The sequence below is a fragment of the Grosmannia clavigera genome, assembly GCF_000143105.1.
Source record: "Grosmannia clavigera kw1407 unplaced genomic scaffold GCSC_144, whole genome shotgun sequence".
NCBI classification, from domain to species: Eukaryota; Fungi; Ascomycota; class Sordariomycetes; order Ophiostomatales; family Ophiostomataceae; genus Leptographium; species Leptographium clavigerum.
Window position 1 is genome coordinate 1,313,936 of NW_014040797.1, and position 12,853 is coordinate 1,326,788.

Genomic DNA, 12,853 nt, shown 5'->3' on the forward strand with positions numbered 1-12,853 from the left:
GCATGGTTGATTGGGCTGTTGTAGTTGTCAACATTTAACGTAGCTTGCGATCTTTATGAATATCAGAATTTTGGCTACCCCTTTCTCACCCATCACTCTCCAATCTCCATCATCCATCGTCCATCTCAATGAACTCGGACGGTACAATTTTCGGTCAGGACGACCTCTTTTGGTCCACATACCTCCGAGGCCGTCCCAAGGTCCCAGACACCTTCTTCACGCGCGTATTTGATTAACATCGCGGCAAGGGTGGCTCTTCTGGGGTTGTCCACGATGTTGGCGCTGGTGTCGGTCCATATTCTCAGCGTCTGCGTACCCAGTTCGACCATATCATTGTATCTGATATTGTTCCTGAAAATATCAAGTTGGCCCGGGCTCGTCTTCTCGCCGAAGCCCCGGAATCACGCCCCCCGTCCCCAGGCTACAGCTTTCGTGTCGCCAGTCTCGAGTCAGCTTACGATATCCCCCCTGGATCGGTTGACCTGATCTTTGCCACAAACGTCATGCACTTTGCCGAGCCCCAAGATACCGCCATGGCCGTCCTCGCCCGCCAGCTGCGGCCCGGAGGCACCTTTGCCGCCGCCCTATTTGGTCCGGCCAACTTTGACGATGATGAGGTACAAGCCCTATGGGGGGAAATCAGCCAGACGGGCGGGCGAGAGCTGCTGCGTGGAGCTGACCAGCCAGAGCACACCAAGCGCGTCATGGCTCGAACCCAAGGTAAATACAACGTGGCACCGCTGTCGAGTAGATTGTTCGAGGCTGGTGCGCAGCGACTACATTTCAATATGGGCGATCACGGAGAGCGTGGCATCCAGGGCATGCTGCCACCGGAGGAAACATACTCCGTTAAAGAGTTAGATTACACGGGACCCGATGACGTTGAACGTTTTGCCAAGGACAAAGACTGGGACTTCGAGACGGATTTGGTCGGTATCAAGGAACACTTCGCATCATTTCCATTTGTCTCTAAGTTTCCTGGTGCTTTTGTGGACCTGTATGCGGAACTGGACAGACTGGTTGGCGACAAGAAAGTACGTGGTACATTTCCGGTCAAGATCATATTGGCCACTCGGCATTCAGACTAGATAAACTGGAACGGTGCATTGTAACTATATGTATTTTTAAATTAAATGGTGCATTTTGATTAGATATTTTCCAATAGTAGAGCAATGATGAAAAAGTAAACATAACTAAAAAACTGATCACGACCCTTCACACCAAATTTAGAAAAACCCATGTTTTGACGCGCATGGAATGCTCCTCCAGTTTCGCCTTGGGGCTACTCTTTCTCTCGTCAGCGGGTTACTCGGCAGCATGTGCCTCGTAGCCGCAGAAAGTGAAAAAGCGCTTGAGGTCGGGGTCCGAAAGCAGCGAGTAGACATGCGCCTCTTCAAACGGCAGCACTATCTCCCAGCCGTGGTCGGGGCTATCTTCAACCTGGCGCAGCGGATACAAAATTACAAGGTTGGCCACGACATCGTCAGAAGGCGCACGCAATGCCACACAGCGACCGACGCCGAAGTCCCGGCCACACACGCCAACGCCGCGCCAGTCGGTCAAAACGAGAGACATGGGAGGGAGCCACTGTTTGTTAGCAAAGACAAGGAAATCCGGGACGAAAGACAGAAACCGAGAAAGACCCACGTCCAAAGTTTTGTGAAGTTTGACCTTATCGCGTGCACGTCTGTTCTTAACAATGTGCTTCTCGAGTGTTTTGGCATCGACGCTGTCAGTGATGGTCCGGATGAAGGAGGCCACCTTGGGCAGAGGCGCCTTGGAGATGACTTCCGACAGCTTCAGTGGCTTCTTTTGGAAGAGAGACAAGGAACCGCATGCCATGATACCTTGGTAGTCTTTAGGCAAGGGTGGAGTGATTGGTTTGTTAGAAAGAAACAGGACATTACAATAATGAAACTTGATACGGGAGATAACCGAAATACACACTCTTATTCCTCATATTCACCGGCTCCCCAAATATAGCTTTCGACCACAGCGTCGGCTTGTAGATAGATGCCCGGTTCTTAGAATTGATGCGCCAGAGGTAGGCCACAACGGCATCGTAAGTCGAAATCCGGCTGCCGTCAGTAGGTGTTGCCAACATCTTGAGCTCGGCCGCCTTGCTGTGCGGCAGCCGAAACAGGAGATAGGCGTAGGGAAGTCGTTTTGTGTGGAGAGCAGGCGGTGGCGACACGTCCACGAGGTCATTTTCAGGCAGCGATGGGCCGATAAAGCGCGAGCGGTCCATGAGATTCTCGTCGAAGGCAGGCGGGACTGTCTTGTAGGCCACAGCCGCGCAGTTAGCCGCTAGCTGATTGATAAAACTACCACAACCCAGTGCGTCCATGAACCAGTGGTGACTGCTGAGACCAAAAATCGCACCGCCCCTGATGAAAGTCAGCTGGAAGGCCATCGTCGGTTGAGGGCTACCGGGGATATCTGGCGAAGCTGGTGAGGAGCTCGGAAAGACCACGAGGCTGCTAGGGTTGGACATAAGGGATTCGCTGGCAAAGTTGTGATGCTCTTTCCATTCCTTGAAGGGGATACAGGTTTCCGTGTCGTTTGGCCTATCCAGCCACAGCTCGACAAAGGTGGCCGTGCTATTGGGCCGCGTCACAATCGAAAAGTCGCCGAATTTATTGCGCTCAAATGTGCCAGCAGCATGGCGGCACTGTCCCAGTGTGGCTTCAAGGCCGGCCTTGAAGTTGATCAGGAATTCCGGCTTGTCTGCATCGTTATGGACCTGAAAGATGCAAATCCAGTTCATCCACCAGTATGTCCCGTAATCGACAGGCGACATGCGCCTCCATTCCTCCTTGGGGTTCTGCCAGCCCGACGGCCGTATTTGGTAGACTTTTTTTTGTGGCATGATGGTTGGGTGAGTTTGGCGATGTTGTTAGACGAACTACGATCGAAGAGCCACTAAAAAGTCAGGAAGATACATAGTATCTGGTTGTTCAAAAGCCTCGCAGTGCCGCTGCACAATGACTGCACGGAATTGAGATAATCCCCCGAGGTCAATGCACCGAGGCGCAACTCCGGTCGGGACTTATCCCTTGTCTTTATGAATGTCCATATGATACACAGCTCCAGGCATTGCAGATTGCGCTACGATACTCCGTATTCCTCCCAGAAAATACTCAAGCATCATGACAGGCGCTATTCCCATTATACTGGCTGGTAAATCCGAGCTTGTGGCCGAGGAAGCAATCGGAGACATGAGGCCCGAGCTGGATGGTATGTGGTTTGCCGCTGTCGGTAAAAATAGACCCTAACCGAATAGTTGTCCACTTTACCTTTATCAACGATGCCCGGCGGGAAATCCCAATTCTCTCACGCGGTGAGATTCCCAGCCCGCGAAACCCGCACGGCACCGGCGACTGGAGCAACCCGCCCAAGGTCATTGTGTTTGTGGCCGCCTACCATGACCGCGACATCAACACCTATCGCCAGCTGACAGGTGATGCCAGTGGTGAAAATGACAAGAAGCTGCTGCCCTGGCTGCGTGTGGATCGGAGCATTCCTGCGCCGCCCATTGGACCGGAGCTGGTTCGGACATTATGCGCGCGGGCCAAGGCAAAGCTGGCAGAATTGAACAAGGAGGGAAAGCTTGTGCCAGGAGGTTCTGTGGACTACTACTATTGATTGGCTTGTTGGGACATGTCCATAGGCAATCTAAACGTCACCTGCGAAGGACACGAGTGACGACTTGTACGCAATCAGACGTTCATCATAGGCAAGCCATCAAGCACTTACAATACAAGACAACAAAATAATTTCTCTACATTCTAAATCATGATTGAAAACCGTCCTCAATGCGGCACATCCTAAATTTCATACTATCCGCTAAACCTTTTCTCTCGGCTCCAGCTTGACATAGGAAGGAGGCAGCACAAACGGATCCCGGGAGTCCAATTCTTTCCGGTGCATGGATTGGACGTCAATGTTGCCGTCTTTGTCACAACTTTTGAGCTTGTACATGGCCAAGACATACGCTAAATCCAGTGTCTGCTGTAACTTGCCCCAGCGCTTGCCTGCGCAAGGGTGCTTGCCCTGGCCCCATCCGAGATCTGAAGGTTAGAATCTGTAAAAAAAAAATTAAGATTGAAACGAGACTTACACCCATACTGCTCCTTTTCAAACTTCTTGCGACCTTCCATATAGCGGTCTGGGTCGAACTTGGTCGGGTTCGGGTACAGGTCTGGGTTGAAGTTGCATTCGGTTGTGTTGTAGATGACAAATGTGTTGCCCGGAATGACTTCGTCGGAGCCTGGGATGAAGATGGGGTCACTTGAGGTGTTAAAACGCGACGCATTGAACGACACCCACATGCGCATGCACTCTTTCAAGACCCGATACATGACGGGGAAGCCCGACTCCCAGCCCTCGAGGGGCACCGCGTTCAGACGTTCCACCAGTGGCACTGTTTTGTCCAGAGAGTGCGCCCCAGCCACAGCCTGCACCTCAGCAAACACGCGCTCCTGCCATTCGGGATACATGGCCATGATGTTGAGTACCTGACTGGCAATGACGCCGGCGTTGGTGCTAGCGATGAATATGGCGCTCGTAAAGTACTCAATGATCCAGTCGCGACGGTCGCCGTGGTCCACAAGCGACTGTAGCACATCCCTGTCACCATAGCGCTCCGATGTGCCGTGCTGCTGGCGCTGTTGGATCAGCTGGACACCCAGCGACTCGAGGCGGTACCGAGCGAGACGGCGGCGAGCCCAAGACGGCGAGGGCAACCAAGGAAGCTGCACATTAAAGGGGCTGTTTGTGTGAAGCAACGTGTCGCCCTGGGCGTGGACAAAGCGGCGCAGCTTGGCGTCGTCGACGATCTGCTCGGTCACCAGGAGGCGGTTGTTCTGGTCAAAGATGATGCGCCACAGGTCGGGCGGACTGATGACACAACGCGACTTGCTGCACTCCACGAGCTCGCCTAGGCCGCGGACCACATCCTTCTGCAGCTGTGGCAGGCAACTGTTTATGTGGCGCGACGTCTGCGCATCGACGAGACGCCGCAAAAAGTACGTGTTGTTGATGCCGCGGGCGTAGCCGGCTCGAAAAATGTCGTGCACAGGCGGCCAGAAGTGGGCGCCCCATGGCAGCAGCATGCCGCCGCTGACAAGATCGAGGTTGGGGTGCTCGTAGAAAAGCTTGCGTGAGGCCGAGCTGGTGAGGCCGACCAGATGACGCTTGCCCACCCAAAAGCTGAAGTTGCCCGTGGACTTCTTGGCGAGTTCCGACGTAGCCTCCCAGAAACGCCTGGAAATCGGTAAGCAAAATCAACAGAGTATAGAAAGGCTATGGTAGGGGTGCAAGCTTACCATGGCCGAAGAGTAAACCCAACAGCCCCCAAAACTGGCACCATGTCTCCCATGAAGGCCGGCGACTTGTAGTTCACAGGCGGCTTCTTGGCTAGATAGCCCAGAAAGGTTGCAAAGCCCGCCGTCAAGAAGCCGATCACGACCAAAAGAGACGATTGGGACGGGATCGCCACCAGATCCACTGCTTGGTGTATCGTCTCATACGTGGCAATGATGGTGTAATTCATGGTTGTTGAGTTGAAAAAAAAAGAGACTGGACATTGAGGACAGAGAATTCGTGGAAGCATGAAACAGCGAAACATGACGAAGCTCTATAAGGTGCTTCATATGCTGCTGTATTATGTCCTATCGCTGGTCCGGTTCAAAGCCAACGGTTAGTTCGACAGGATGTATTGGGAAATGTTCCGGTACCCACTTCGGGGGTACACCAGAACGGACCAAACATCCAATATGACGCCATATAGAGAACTTCACCCGGGGGATACTGTGACGGATAATTCCTCTATGAGCTATGTGCAAGGCCCATTCTAATTTCTATGTTGGCGGCAGCTCTCCTACAGTGCTGTTTACCACGGCCGTTTCAGTGGCCACAGCTGGATTGGTGCCACTGGCAGCTGCCCTCTTCTTCTTGGCCATAATCTCATTCGTACACGCCTGAATCTTGGGTAGAAATGTGTCCATCACGATAGTGTCAAAGAGCTCCTCGATGTTTTGGACCTTTTCGCCAGTCTTGTCAAACCACAAAAAGAGTGCATACTCGTTCTGGTAAGGGCCCCACGGCGAGTCGGCCGTCGTTTGCGCGTATATGGCCGCCTTGCCCGTCTCCGATTCGTGTACAATATTGTGAACTTTGAGCTGTAGAAGTTAGTTTTGTTATCTGTTGCTTGTTTATGGTGTCTCCGTGTTTTGTTTTTTCTTTGCTTTTTTCCCCGTTCGGTTACTGTCTTACCTTGAAGTTAGTCAAAATCGACATGAGAATGGGAAAGAAGAGGACGACGGTCTCGCGGGTCTTGACTGGTGAGTTCTGGCAAAAGGGCAGGTTTTGCTGCGTGCAGTTGTCGGACCAGGAATCTAGGAAGCCCTCGGGAGTCCAGGAGGCCCAGCCCTCGATGAAGCGCTGTAGCGTGGCAGCCTGGATCTCGCGCGTAGACGTTTGGGCCATTGTAACTGCTCTTCATTAATTCTGGTAATTATGATGGCTCTATGCATCGAGGAAACTACCGGGACAATAATGGGCTATTTACGTTGTATAAAATGTCCCTCCCTCGCGACAATGTCGGGCTATTTCGCCAGGTAAGGACTCTCATCATTTGCTGAAACTGTGTTATCTTCCGCAGCGAGGCCTAACACAGAACCAGATATCATGGAGCAAACAATATCACTCGTCAAACATATCTATTTCATACATATTACGGTCCTGTGTTTGTTGGAAGATAAGGACGTAGGAAGGGAAAGTAGTGCCGCAATAGACCCAAAACCAGACATATGGGAGTCCCCGCAGGGAATTTTCCTTTCCCATTCGTATTCAACACGGAGAACTTCTTGTGGTCATACTGCCCGGCCTCATCATCCACGGCTTCGATCATGGCGGCAGCTAGGTCTAGATAGGACAGAGGCCCGTCATGATCAGTGAGGCTAATAGCGTGGTCCCGCTGGATGTCGACCGACAGCGCACCGGGCATGGCATACAAACTAGTCAGCCAGTCCTTCTCGGCCCGCAGCAGCTTCTCAGTCTCGGCAAGGTCATTGTAGACGTGAGATGCAGCCCGAACCAGCAGCCGGCGAAGTGTTGGTGGCAAATGCCGCGACAGATGGTCATCCAGTGTCGACGATGACAAAAGAACAATCTTGGGCAGAAGAGTGCCGGTGCTGCCGTTCTGGTTGGGGTTGGTGGTGATTTCATCTTTGATATCACAGAGGGCCGTGATCAGACTTTTGGCTGTGTCTTGGCCGAGACTGCAGCCCGGGATATTGTCGTTGGTTGAGACCACCAGAAAAATAGCCCGACAGCCAGTGACGCATTGGACCATCAGCGGGACGTCGTCGATACCGCCCTCGAATATGGCCACGCGCTTGCTGCCCTGGGTGAAAGGGAGCTTTTGAAGTAGCTTGGCCCGGTTGCGGCAGTAGGCATGAATTATAGAATTGTCCCGTTTCCACAGGTTTTCGATCAAGGCTGTGCCGCAGTTTCCTGTCGAACCCACCACAGCATACGTGCGGGTTTCCATATTTGCTGGTGTAAGGAGTAATTGGGTATAGAAGCAAGTACTGGATGCTGCCTGATGAACAACCAATGTATGAACCGGGACGTTGGTGGTTTAAAGTATGAGGCTCGGGTTTTCGGCTCTCGCTCCTAACCCGGGCCAATTTTGATATGCACCAGCCTTTTGCGGGCAGATGCTCCATTTCCTCTTTTCCGTCGCGGAGATAGCTTAACACTGAAAGTCCTAGACTATTCGTATATGTAATATGTAGGGGCGAACCGGCATCGAATGATTTTGGTGCAATAAAACAGAACAGCAAATCATTTTTCTAGTTTCTTACCTTGTCTTCAGAACTTGTGAATCTCCCTCACCACTCTCAATGCCTACTCAAGAAGTCTGTATCGTCCCGACCAAGCCGGACAACTTTCGCCTGCCGAGAGAACGGCTAGGTATTTCTCGTCTGGATACCGGGCCTGACAAGCCCGGCTCCCACGATATCGTCGGGGTCCTTCTGCAGCAGAACCATGACAAGCACCACATGTATTTTCGTGATATTGCGGGCCACAACCACATTCCGCACGCGATTCTGACTACTATGGCTATGGGCGGTACGGTCAAGGAGCTGCGGCGCGCATACGACGATGGCGAGGCAATCCAGCGGCCCAAGACAGCACCTGATCCCATTGCCGTCGGCGAGATGGAAGATCCATTCAAATTTCTCGACCGCATGCAGGAAATCGAAGAGTACTCAAATTTTCTTGCCTTCTTTGAAAAGGAGTTTGAGGCCAATCAAGGGCAGTGGCAGGATGTTTTCAATCACTTCGTTTTTGCCCGCAATCCGCAGTCGGACTTCTTGCTTGCGCAGATGTTCGAAGGCCTCTACCACCCGCTGATCCACTTGAGTTTCGGTGTCGAGTTTGAGCTTTCAAGGGCTTGTGGCTGAAGGGTTGGCTCAGGTACGTCCACCTCTCCTTCCTTCTCATAGGCGCCGTTTTTCGGTTCTTTTCGAAATATCAGCTTATCTTATGGCAGGCTGCAAGTCATGATACCATGTACATTGATGTCTTCTTCCAACGTACTGAGGTACTAGTCAAAAAAAGACAAGTCGCCTCAAAGCCGCTCATGGACATTTACCGCGAGCTGCGGGCCAACGAAGCAGTCCGTACCGCCGCCCTTCTCAGTGATGGGCCGTGGAAGGTGCGTGACGGCGTGCTCGGTCGCAGCATGGAGGACATGATCCACCTGGCCGCCCAGATCCAAGTTCCTGCCACCGAAGAGGCCGTCGGCCGTGCCATTGCCGAGATGATCAGTTGTGCGGCGGCGACGTGCGGCGGAGTGCATCCGCTACCCGACAAAGAGCGCAAAATTGACTTCTTTCTGTTGCACAACGTCACGGCTTCTCTGTCTCTGAGTGTTCTCAACCAGCAGTCGTGGATCAAGATCGAAGACAAGGCACGACTGATTGAATACAAGGCCCGTCTCGATCTGGTTTGGTATGCAGGGTCAGCTGCCCCCGAGGTTGATTTGGAACAACACCTCGTAGGCTATGTGCCGGCACCTGACGCAGTCAATTCACGAGGCACAAACTGGCAGACACTGTATGCAGCCGTAAATCAGCACCATGATGACGGGCACGTGGCCAAGTTTGTGCGGGCGTGTCGCAACGGAGAAGAAGCGACAGCACCATATGAAAAATTGGCCGAAACCCTTGACTGGTTGCCTGTGCACGGCGACCTGTGGCTCAAACTAGCCCAGCTTTGCTACGACACAACTTATCAGTATGCTGACGGACAGAAGAAATGGGTGTGGGGGACTGGGTTTGCGGCGATGTGGGAGAATGTTCGGGATACTAAGTAGAGTAAGCAGGGAGACTTAAAAAAGAAAAAAGAAGAAACAAGGAGAGAAAAAAAGGGTGCACTGTAAGGCAATACATTCACATATCTAGCGTATTTAGTAAACTTACGCATTCAGTGCATTCATACATTGAGCGTATCTGTATTAGTACATCCAGCAAGTATTTTTGATTATTTGTCGCATTTGGCAAATCTAAATTAGCTGACGCAGCACTTGAAGCAAAGTACGACGTAAGATACTAAATGCGCGGAAGCGCTGAATTCACCTAAGCAATGGCTAATCTAGCCATGTGTACTGTGTGAAACGTACAGTTTGTCATTATCATATCGTACTATACTAGACCCCTACCACCTGCTTACCCGTACTGAGTAATAACCCGTACAGCCAATCTTTCATCGTACTATCTCGTAACAGTAGATCACAGTGCGTGTACTACATAGTACAAGTACAGACGGATAATCTCAACCTATATTCTGTAACTCCTCCCTGTCTTCTTTCCTTTCTCTTATAAGAAGTAAATTGCCACATGCGGGTCGACAGATAAACTGCAATAGTGTGCCCGACTTTAACCAGACGCAAGCAATACCCTGCTCTTCTCTTTGCCGAACGCCACACTCCACTTTCCGCGCCATTCTTCCCGCACCGTCATCTGTAGGGCCACGTCTTTCTTAGGACTGAGCAGGGTAGCAATCTCGCTTGCACGTAGGGCCGGATAGGGATCCCGATCACGGCCACTGGGTAACTGGATGTCGAAGCGCAGGATGAGCAACGATGCCATCAGCAGCAGCTCAGTGGCCGCAAACTGGCGGGCGGGGCAAAGGTGAGGAGGTGCACCCCAGGCCAGGAAGCCTCTATTGGTGGGAGCGTGTGTCGGGACTTTCCCCTCGTTTCCATGAGTGTCGCTCGGGGCAAAGCGGTGGGGCTCGAACTGGCCCGCGTTGCTCCCGTAGACATTAGGGTCGTGGTGGATCGGGCCACCGGGCAGCTGGACAACGTACCCCTTCTTGAGCAGGTAGCGTTCGTCCAGCACTGTGTCCTCAAGCACGCGACACATAGATGCATGAATATGGCGCGTTCGCTGGGTTTCCTCTAGCACAGATAGAAGCAGGCGGCAGCGGGTGCGCAGGGCCGCAATGTCGAGGCAGAATTCCGGCCCATCTGCTGTCTTCTGTGTCTTGATGACCACCTCCTCTACTTCGCTGCGCACCTCAGCGAGCAGAGCCGGCCGCGAGCACAGCTCCCACATAAACCAGTATGCCGTCGGCACCGTGTTGGAAAAGATAGCTAACGGCCAGGCAGCCTCGAGCTTGATGTGGTCAGCTTCCTCGATCCCAGCCTCGATGTACACGCGCTGGCGTTCGCGGAACACCTCGGAAGTATCGTCGGGCAGATCCTGGAAAAAATTATGGTAGGCATCAAACACCACCTGGCGATTCTGGAAGCCCTTTCCAGCCAAGAGGCTCGCCATGAACATCTTGGGCAGATACTCGTGCCAAGTCCTGCAGCCAACTATCAGAGTCGATCTCACTCAGGCGGTTGCCAAAGTCCTGCTAATCCATATCCCTTTTTTTCTGTACTTACCAAAATGCTGTTTCGACTTTCGGGTCTTTCCAAGGGTGAGTTGATCCTATCATTTTCCCAGCAGAAACAACCGTTAGATCCAAGGTGCTGCCAACTGCTAAGCGAGGCCGGGTTTACCGTAGATTCCGTACGCCAACGCTTGCACGATATTGTGCCGCAGGAAGGCTAAGAGCATAACGGACTCCTTGCTGGCGACAGCTGCCTCAAGGGCAGAAAGCCCCGACAACATCGCCTCGGCCGTGCGCAGCGTCACGGCATCTAGGTGGGCGCCCGGGGCCAGGGCAGCCCGCTGTGCGGTTTCGAGCTTGTCGGTCATGATGCCGCTGCCAATCTCGTAGGCGTGATCAGAAACATCACTGTTTTTTTTCATGGACAGCTTGACAAAAGGCTTGAAGGCGAGGGTCTTGGCGTTTTTGTGGATGGCACCTATGAGACGATACGAGTTGCAGACGTAGATCTTGAAACCCAAGATGGAAATCATATACATATCGGAGTCGACTTTGGCGCTGGCTTGGTTAGTAGCTGTGCTTACTCTACACGCAGACGCACTTACCCCAGCGAATTGTAGTACAGCTTTCCCTCGCGAATCATGCCGATGATATGGCCAATCAGCGAGATGGCGGCTTTCACACGAGGAGGTTCGCGTGGATCGTCGAACAAACTGAAAATAAACTCAACTGTGTAGGCTAGGGCAGTCAGCCCCAGAAGGGCATATGCAATCTCGCGCAACATGGTTTCTTGTGTCCGTGTCGGCTAAGAGATAGAGAATGGCTTGGAACGCGGTGACTAAATAATGATCACTGAGAGAGGCCTCGGGTGAATTACGGAGCTTGTATGGCATCCGCGCGCATGCAAGCCGCCAATAACCCGAGCGTGCTGCGACGGGATCCCGGGTTCCAGCACAAGGCTCTTGGGTGACCAGACGTAATTACGGCACATTCCGTTGATTGCTCCACTAAACGGATAATATATACAGGACTTGACTGATGTGTGCTCCCTACCTAGACGATTTAGACGGCTTGCCATCACTAGATTTGATTGTTTGACGTCATCTTGGTCTGCGGCTTTATCATTTGTTCTTATTTTTCATTTTATTTTTGCATTTACCTAGTCATGCCATACATCATGGGCTCCATGGGTTTTCATGCTTCAGAGCCGTTTGCCGTTTTAGGATATTCCTTCCGGCTTCTACAATATGGAGACAGAAAGGAAGGCTTCTAGTAGATATTGGAGACAAGACACAACACAATGACCACGTATCCAGCAGACCGATTCAGCAGTGCCGGGTTTTTACGATGGCGGGCTAAAGAAGACTTACATGTTAGGATGGCATCGCCCTGTCTAGCAGAAGGGCCCGCTGACAACCATAGCTGCGCGCCCGAGGAGACCATTTCGTCAAGCAAGACCCAGTGGCATTCGATGCACCCTTCTTCTCCATAAATGCCACTGAGGGGCAGCCGTGGACCCACAGCAGCAGCTCTCGAGGTAGCGTACCACGCCTTTGAGTCAGCGGGCGTGCCTATCGAAAGCATGTGTGGCAGCAACGTTGCGGTCTTTGCCGCCACGATGACGGACGACTACTCACGTATCCTGTTCCACGACGGCGGCACGATTCCACGACAGGCGGCTACAGGGGCCATGCGGGCCACGGCATCGAACCAGGACGGTCGCACGCCGCCGCTGACTCAGCCGAGCTCGCTGGCACAGGAAGCCCTCATCCGGCACACGTACGCCAAAGCCGGCATCGACCCGATGGATACGCAGTACTGCGAGGCTCACGGCGCCGGAGGTGCGGGCCATTAGCAATGTCTTCCGGCTGTAGCTGGCTTTGACTACAGGGGGGAATTGGGGCAACACAAGAACGGCATTCAAGGTCTACTCTATTAT

The 12,853-nt window shown here is 52.6% G+C and overlaps 9 protein-coding genes across 9 annotated transcripts; 5 read left to right on the forward strand and 4 right to left on the reverse strand.

The window, feature by feature from the left end:
* Positions 1-128: 128 nt before the first annotated feature.
* CMQ_2997 (methyltransferase type 11) lies at positions 129-1,088 on the forward strand (the record flags this gene model as incomplete). Its single annotated transcript, XM_014317075.1, has 2 exons — positions 129-224; positions 306-1,088. The coding sequence occupies 2 exons, from the start codon at positions 129-131 to the stop codon at positions 1,086-1,088; spliced, it is 879 nt and encodes a 292-aa protein (XP_014172550.1).
* Positions 1,089-1,305: 217 nt separating this feature from the next.
* Positions 1,306-2,869, reverse strand: CMQ_3261 (transferase; the record flags this gene model as incomplete). The annotated part of the gene is made up of 3 exons (XM_014317339.1): positions 1,306-1,587; positions 1,648-1,856; positions 1,948-2,869. The coding sequence occupies 3 exons, from the start codon at positions 2,867-2,869 to the stop codon at positions 1,306-1,308; spliced, it is 1,413 nt and encodes a 470-aa protein (XP_014172814.1).
* A 280-nt stretch (positions 2,870-3,149) lies between these two features.
* Positions 3,150-3,645, forward strand: CMQ_2715 (uncharacterized protein; the record flags this gene model as incomplete). The annotated part of the gene is made up of 2 exons (XM_014316793.1): positions 3,150-3,237; positions 3,284-3,645. 2 exons carry the CDS (start codon positions 3,150-3,152, stop codon positions 3,643-3,645), a joined length of 450 nt encoding a protein of 149 aa, XP_014172268.1.
* Positions 3,646-3,846: 201 nt separating this feature from the next.
* Positions 3,847-5,554, reverse strand: CMQ_2977 (cytochrome p450 monooxygenase; the record flags this gene model as incomplete). The annotated part of the gene is made up of 3 exons (XM_014317055.1): positions 3,847-4,070; positions 4,121-5,265; positions 5,328-5,554. The coding sequence occupies 3 exons, from the start codon at positions 5,552-5,554 to the stop codon at positions 3,847-3,849; spliced, it is 1,596 nt and encodes a 531-aa protein (XP_014172530.1).
* A 307-nt stretch (positions 5,555-5,861) lies between these two features.
* CMQ_2602 (NAD-dependent epimerase) lies at positions 5,862-7,555 on the reverse strand (the record flags this gene model as incomplete). The annotated part of the gene is made up of 3 exons (XM_014316680.1): positions 5,862-6,182; positions 6,277-6,499; positions 6,882-7,555. 3 exons carry the CDS (start codon positions 7,553-7,555, stop codon positions 5,862-5,864), a joined length of 1,218 nt encoding a protein of 405 aa, XP_014172155.1.
* A 355-nt stretch (positions 7,556-7,910) lies between these two features.
* On the forward strand, positions 7,911-8,474 carry CMQ_2753 (uncharacterized protein; the record flags this gene model as incomplete). Its single annotated transcript, XM_014316831.1, has 1 exon — positions 7,911-8,474. The coding sequence occupies one exon, from the start codon at positions 7,911-7,913 to the stop codon at positions 8,472-8,474; it is 564 nt and encodes a 187-aa protein (XP_014172306.1).
* A 179-nt stretch (positions 8,475-8,653) lies between these two features.
* CMQ_2579 (uncharacterized protein) lies at positions 8,654-9,388 on the forward strand (the record flags this gene model as incomplete). Its single annotated transcript, XM_014316657.1, has 1 exon — positions 8,654-9,388. One exon carries the CDS (start codon positions 8,654-8,656, stop codon positions 9,386-9,388), a length of 735 nt encoding a protein of 244 aa, XP_014172132.1.
* Positions 9,389-9,950: 562 nt separating this feature from the next.
* Positions 9,951-11,698, reverse strand: CMQ_3084 (cytochrome p450 monooxygenase; the record flags this gene model as incomplete). The annotated part of the gene is made up of 4 exons (XM_014317162.1): positions 9,951-10,884; positions 10,967-11,012; positions 11,084-11,472; positions 11,520-11,698. 4 exons carry the CDS (start codon positions 11,696-11,698, stop codon positions 9,951-9,953), a joined length of 1,548 nt encoding a protein of 515 aa, XP_014172637.1.
* A 708-nt stretch (positions 11,699-12,406) lies between these two features.
* CMQ_2649 (polyketide synthase) lies at positions 12,407-12,769 on the forward strand (the record flags this gene model as incomplete). The annotated part of the gene is made up of 1 exon (XM_014316727.1): positions 12,407-12,769. One exon carries the CDS (start codon positions 12,407-12,409, stop codon positions 12,767-12,769), a length of 363 nt encoding a protein of 120 aa, XP_014172202.1.
* Positions 12,770-12,853: the final 84 nt, after the last annotated feature.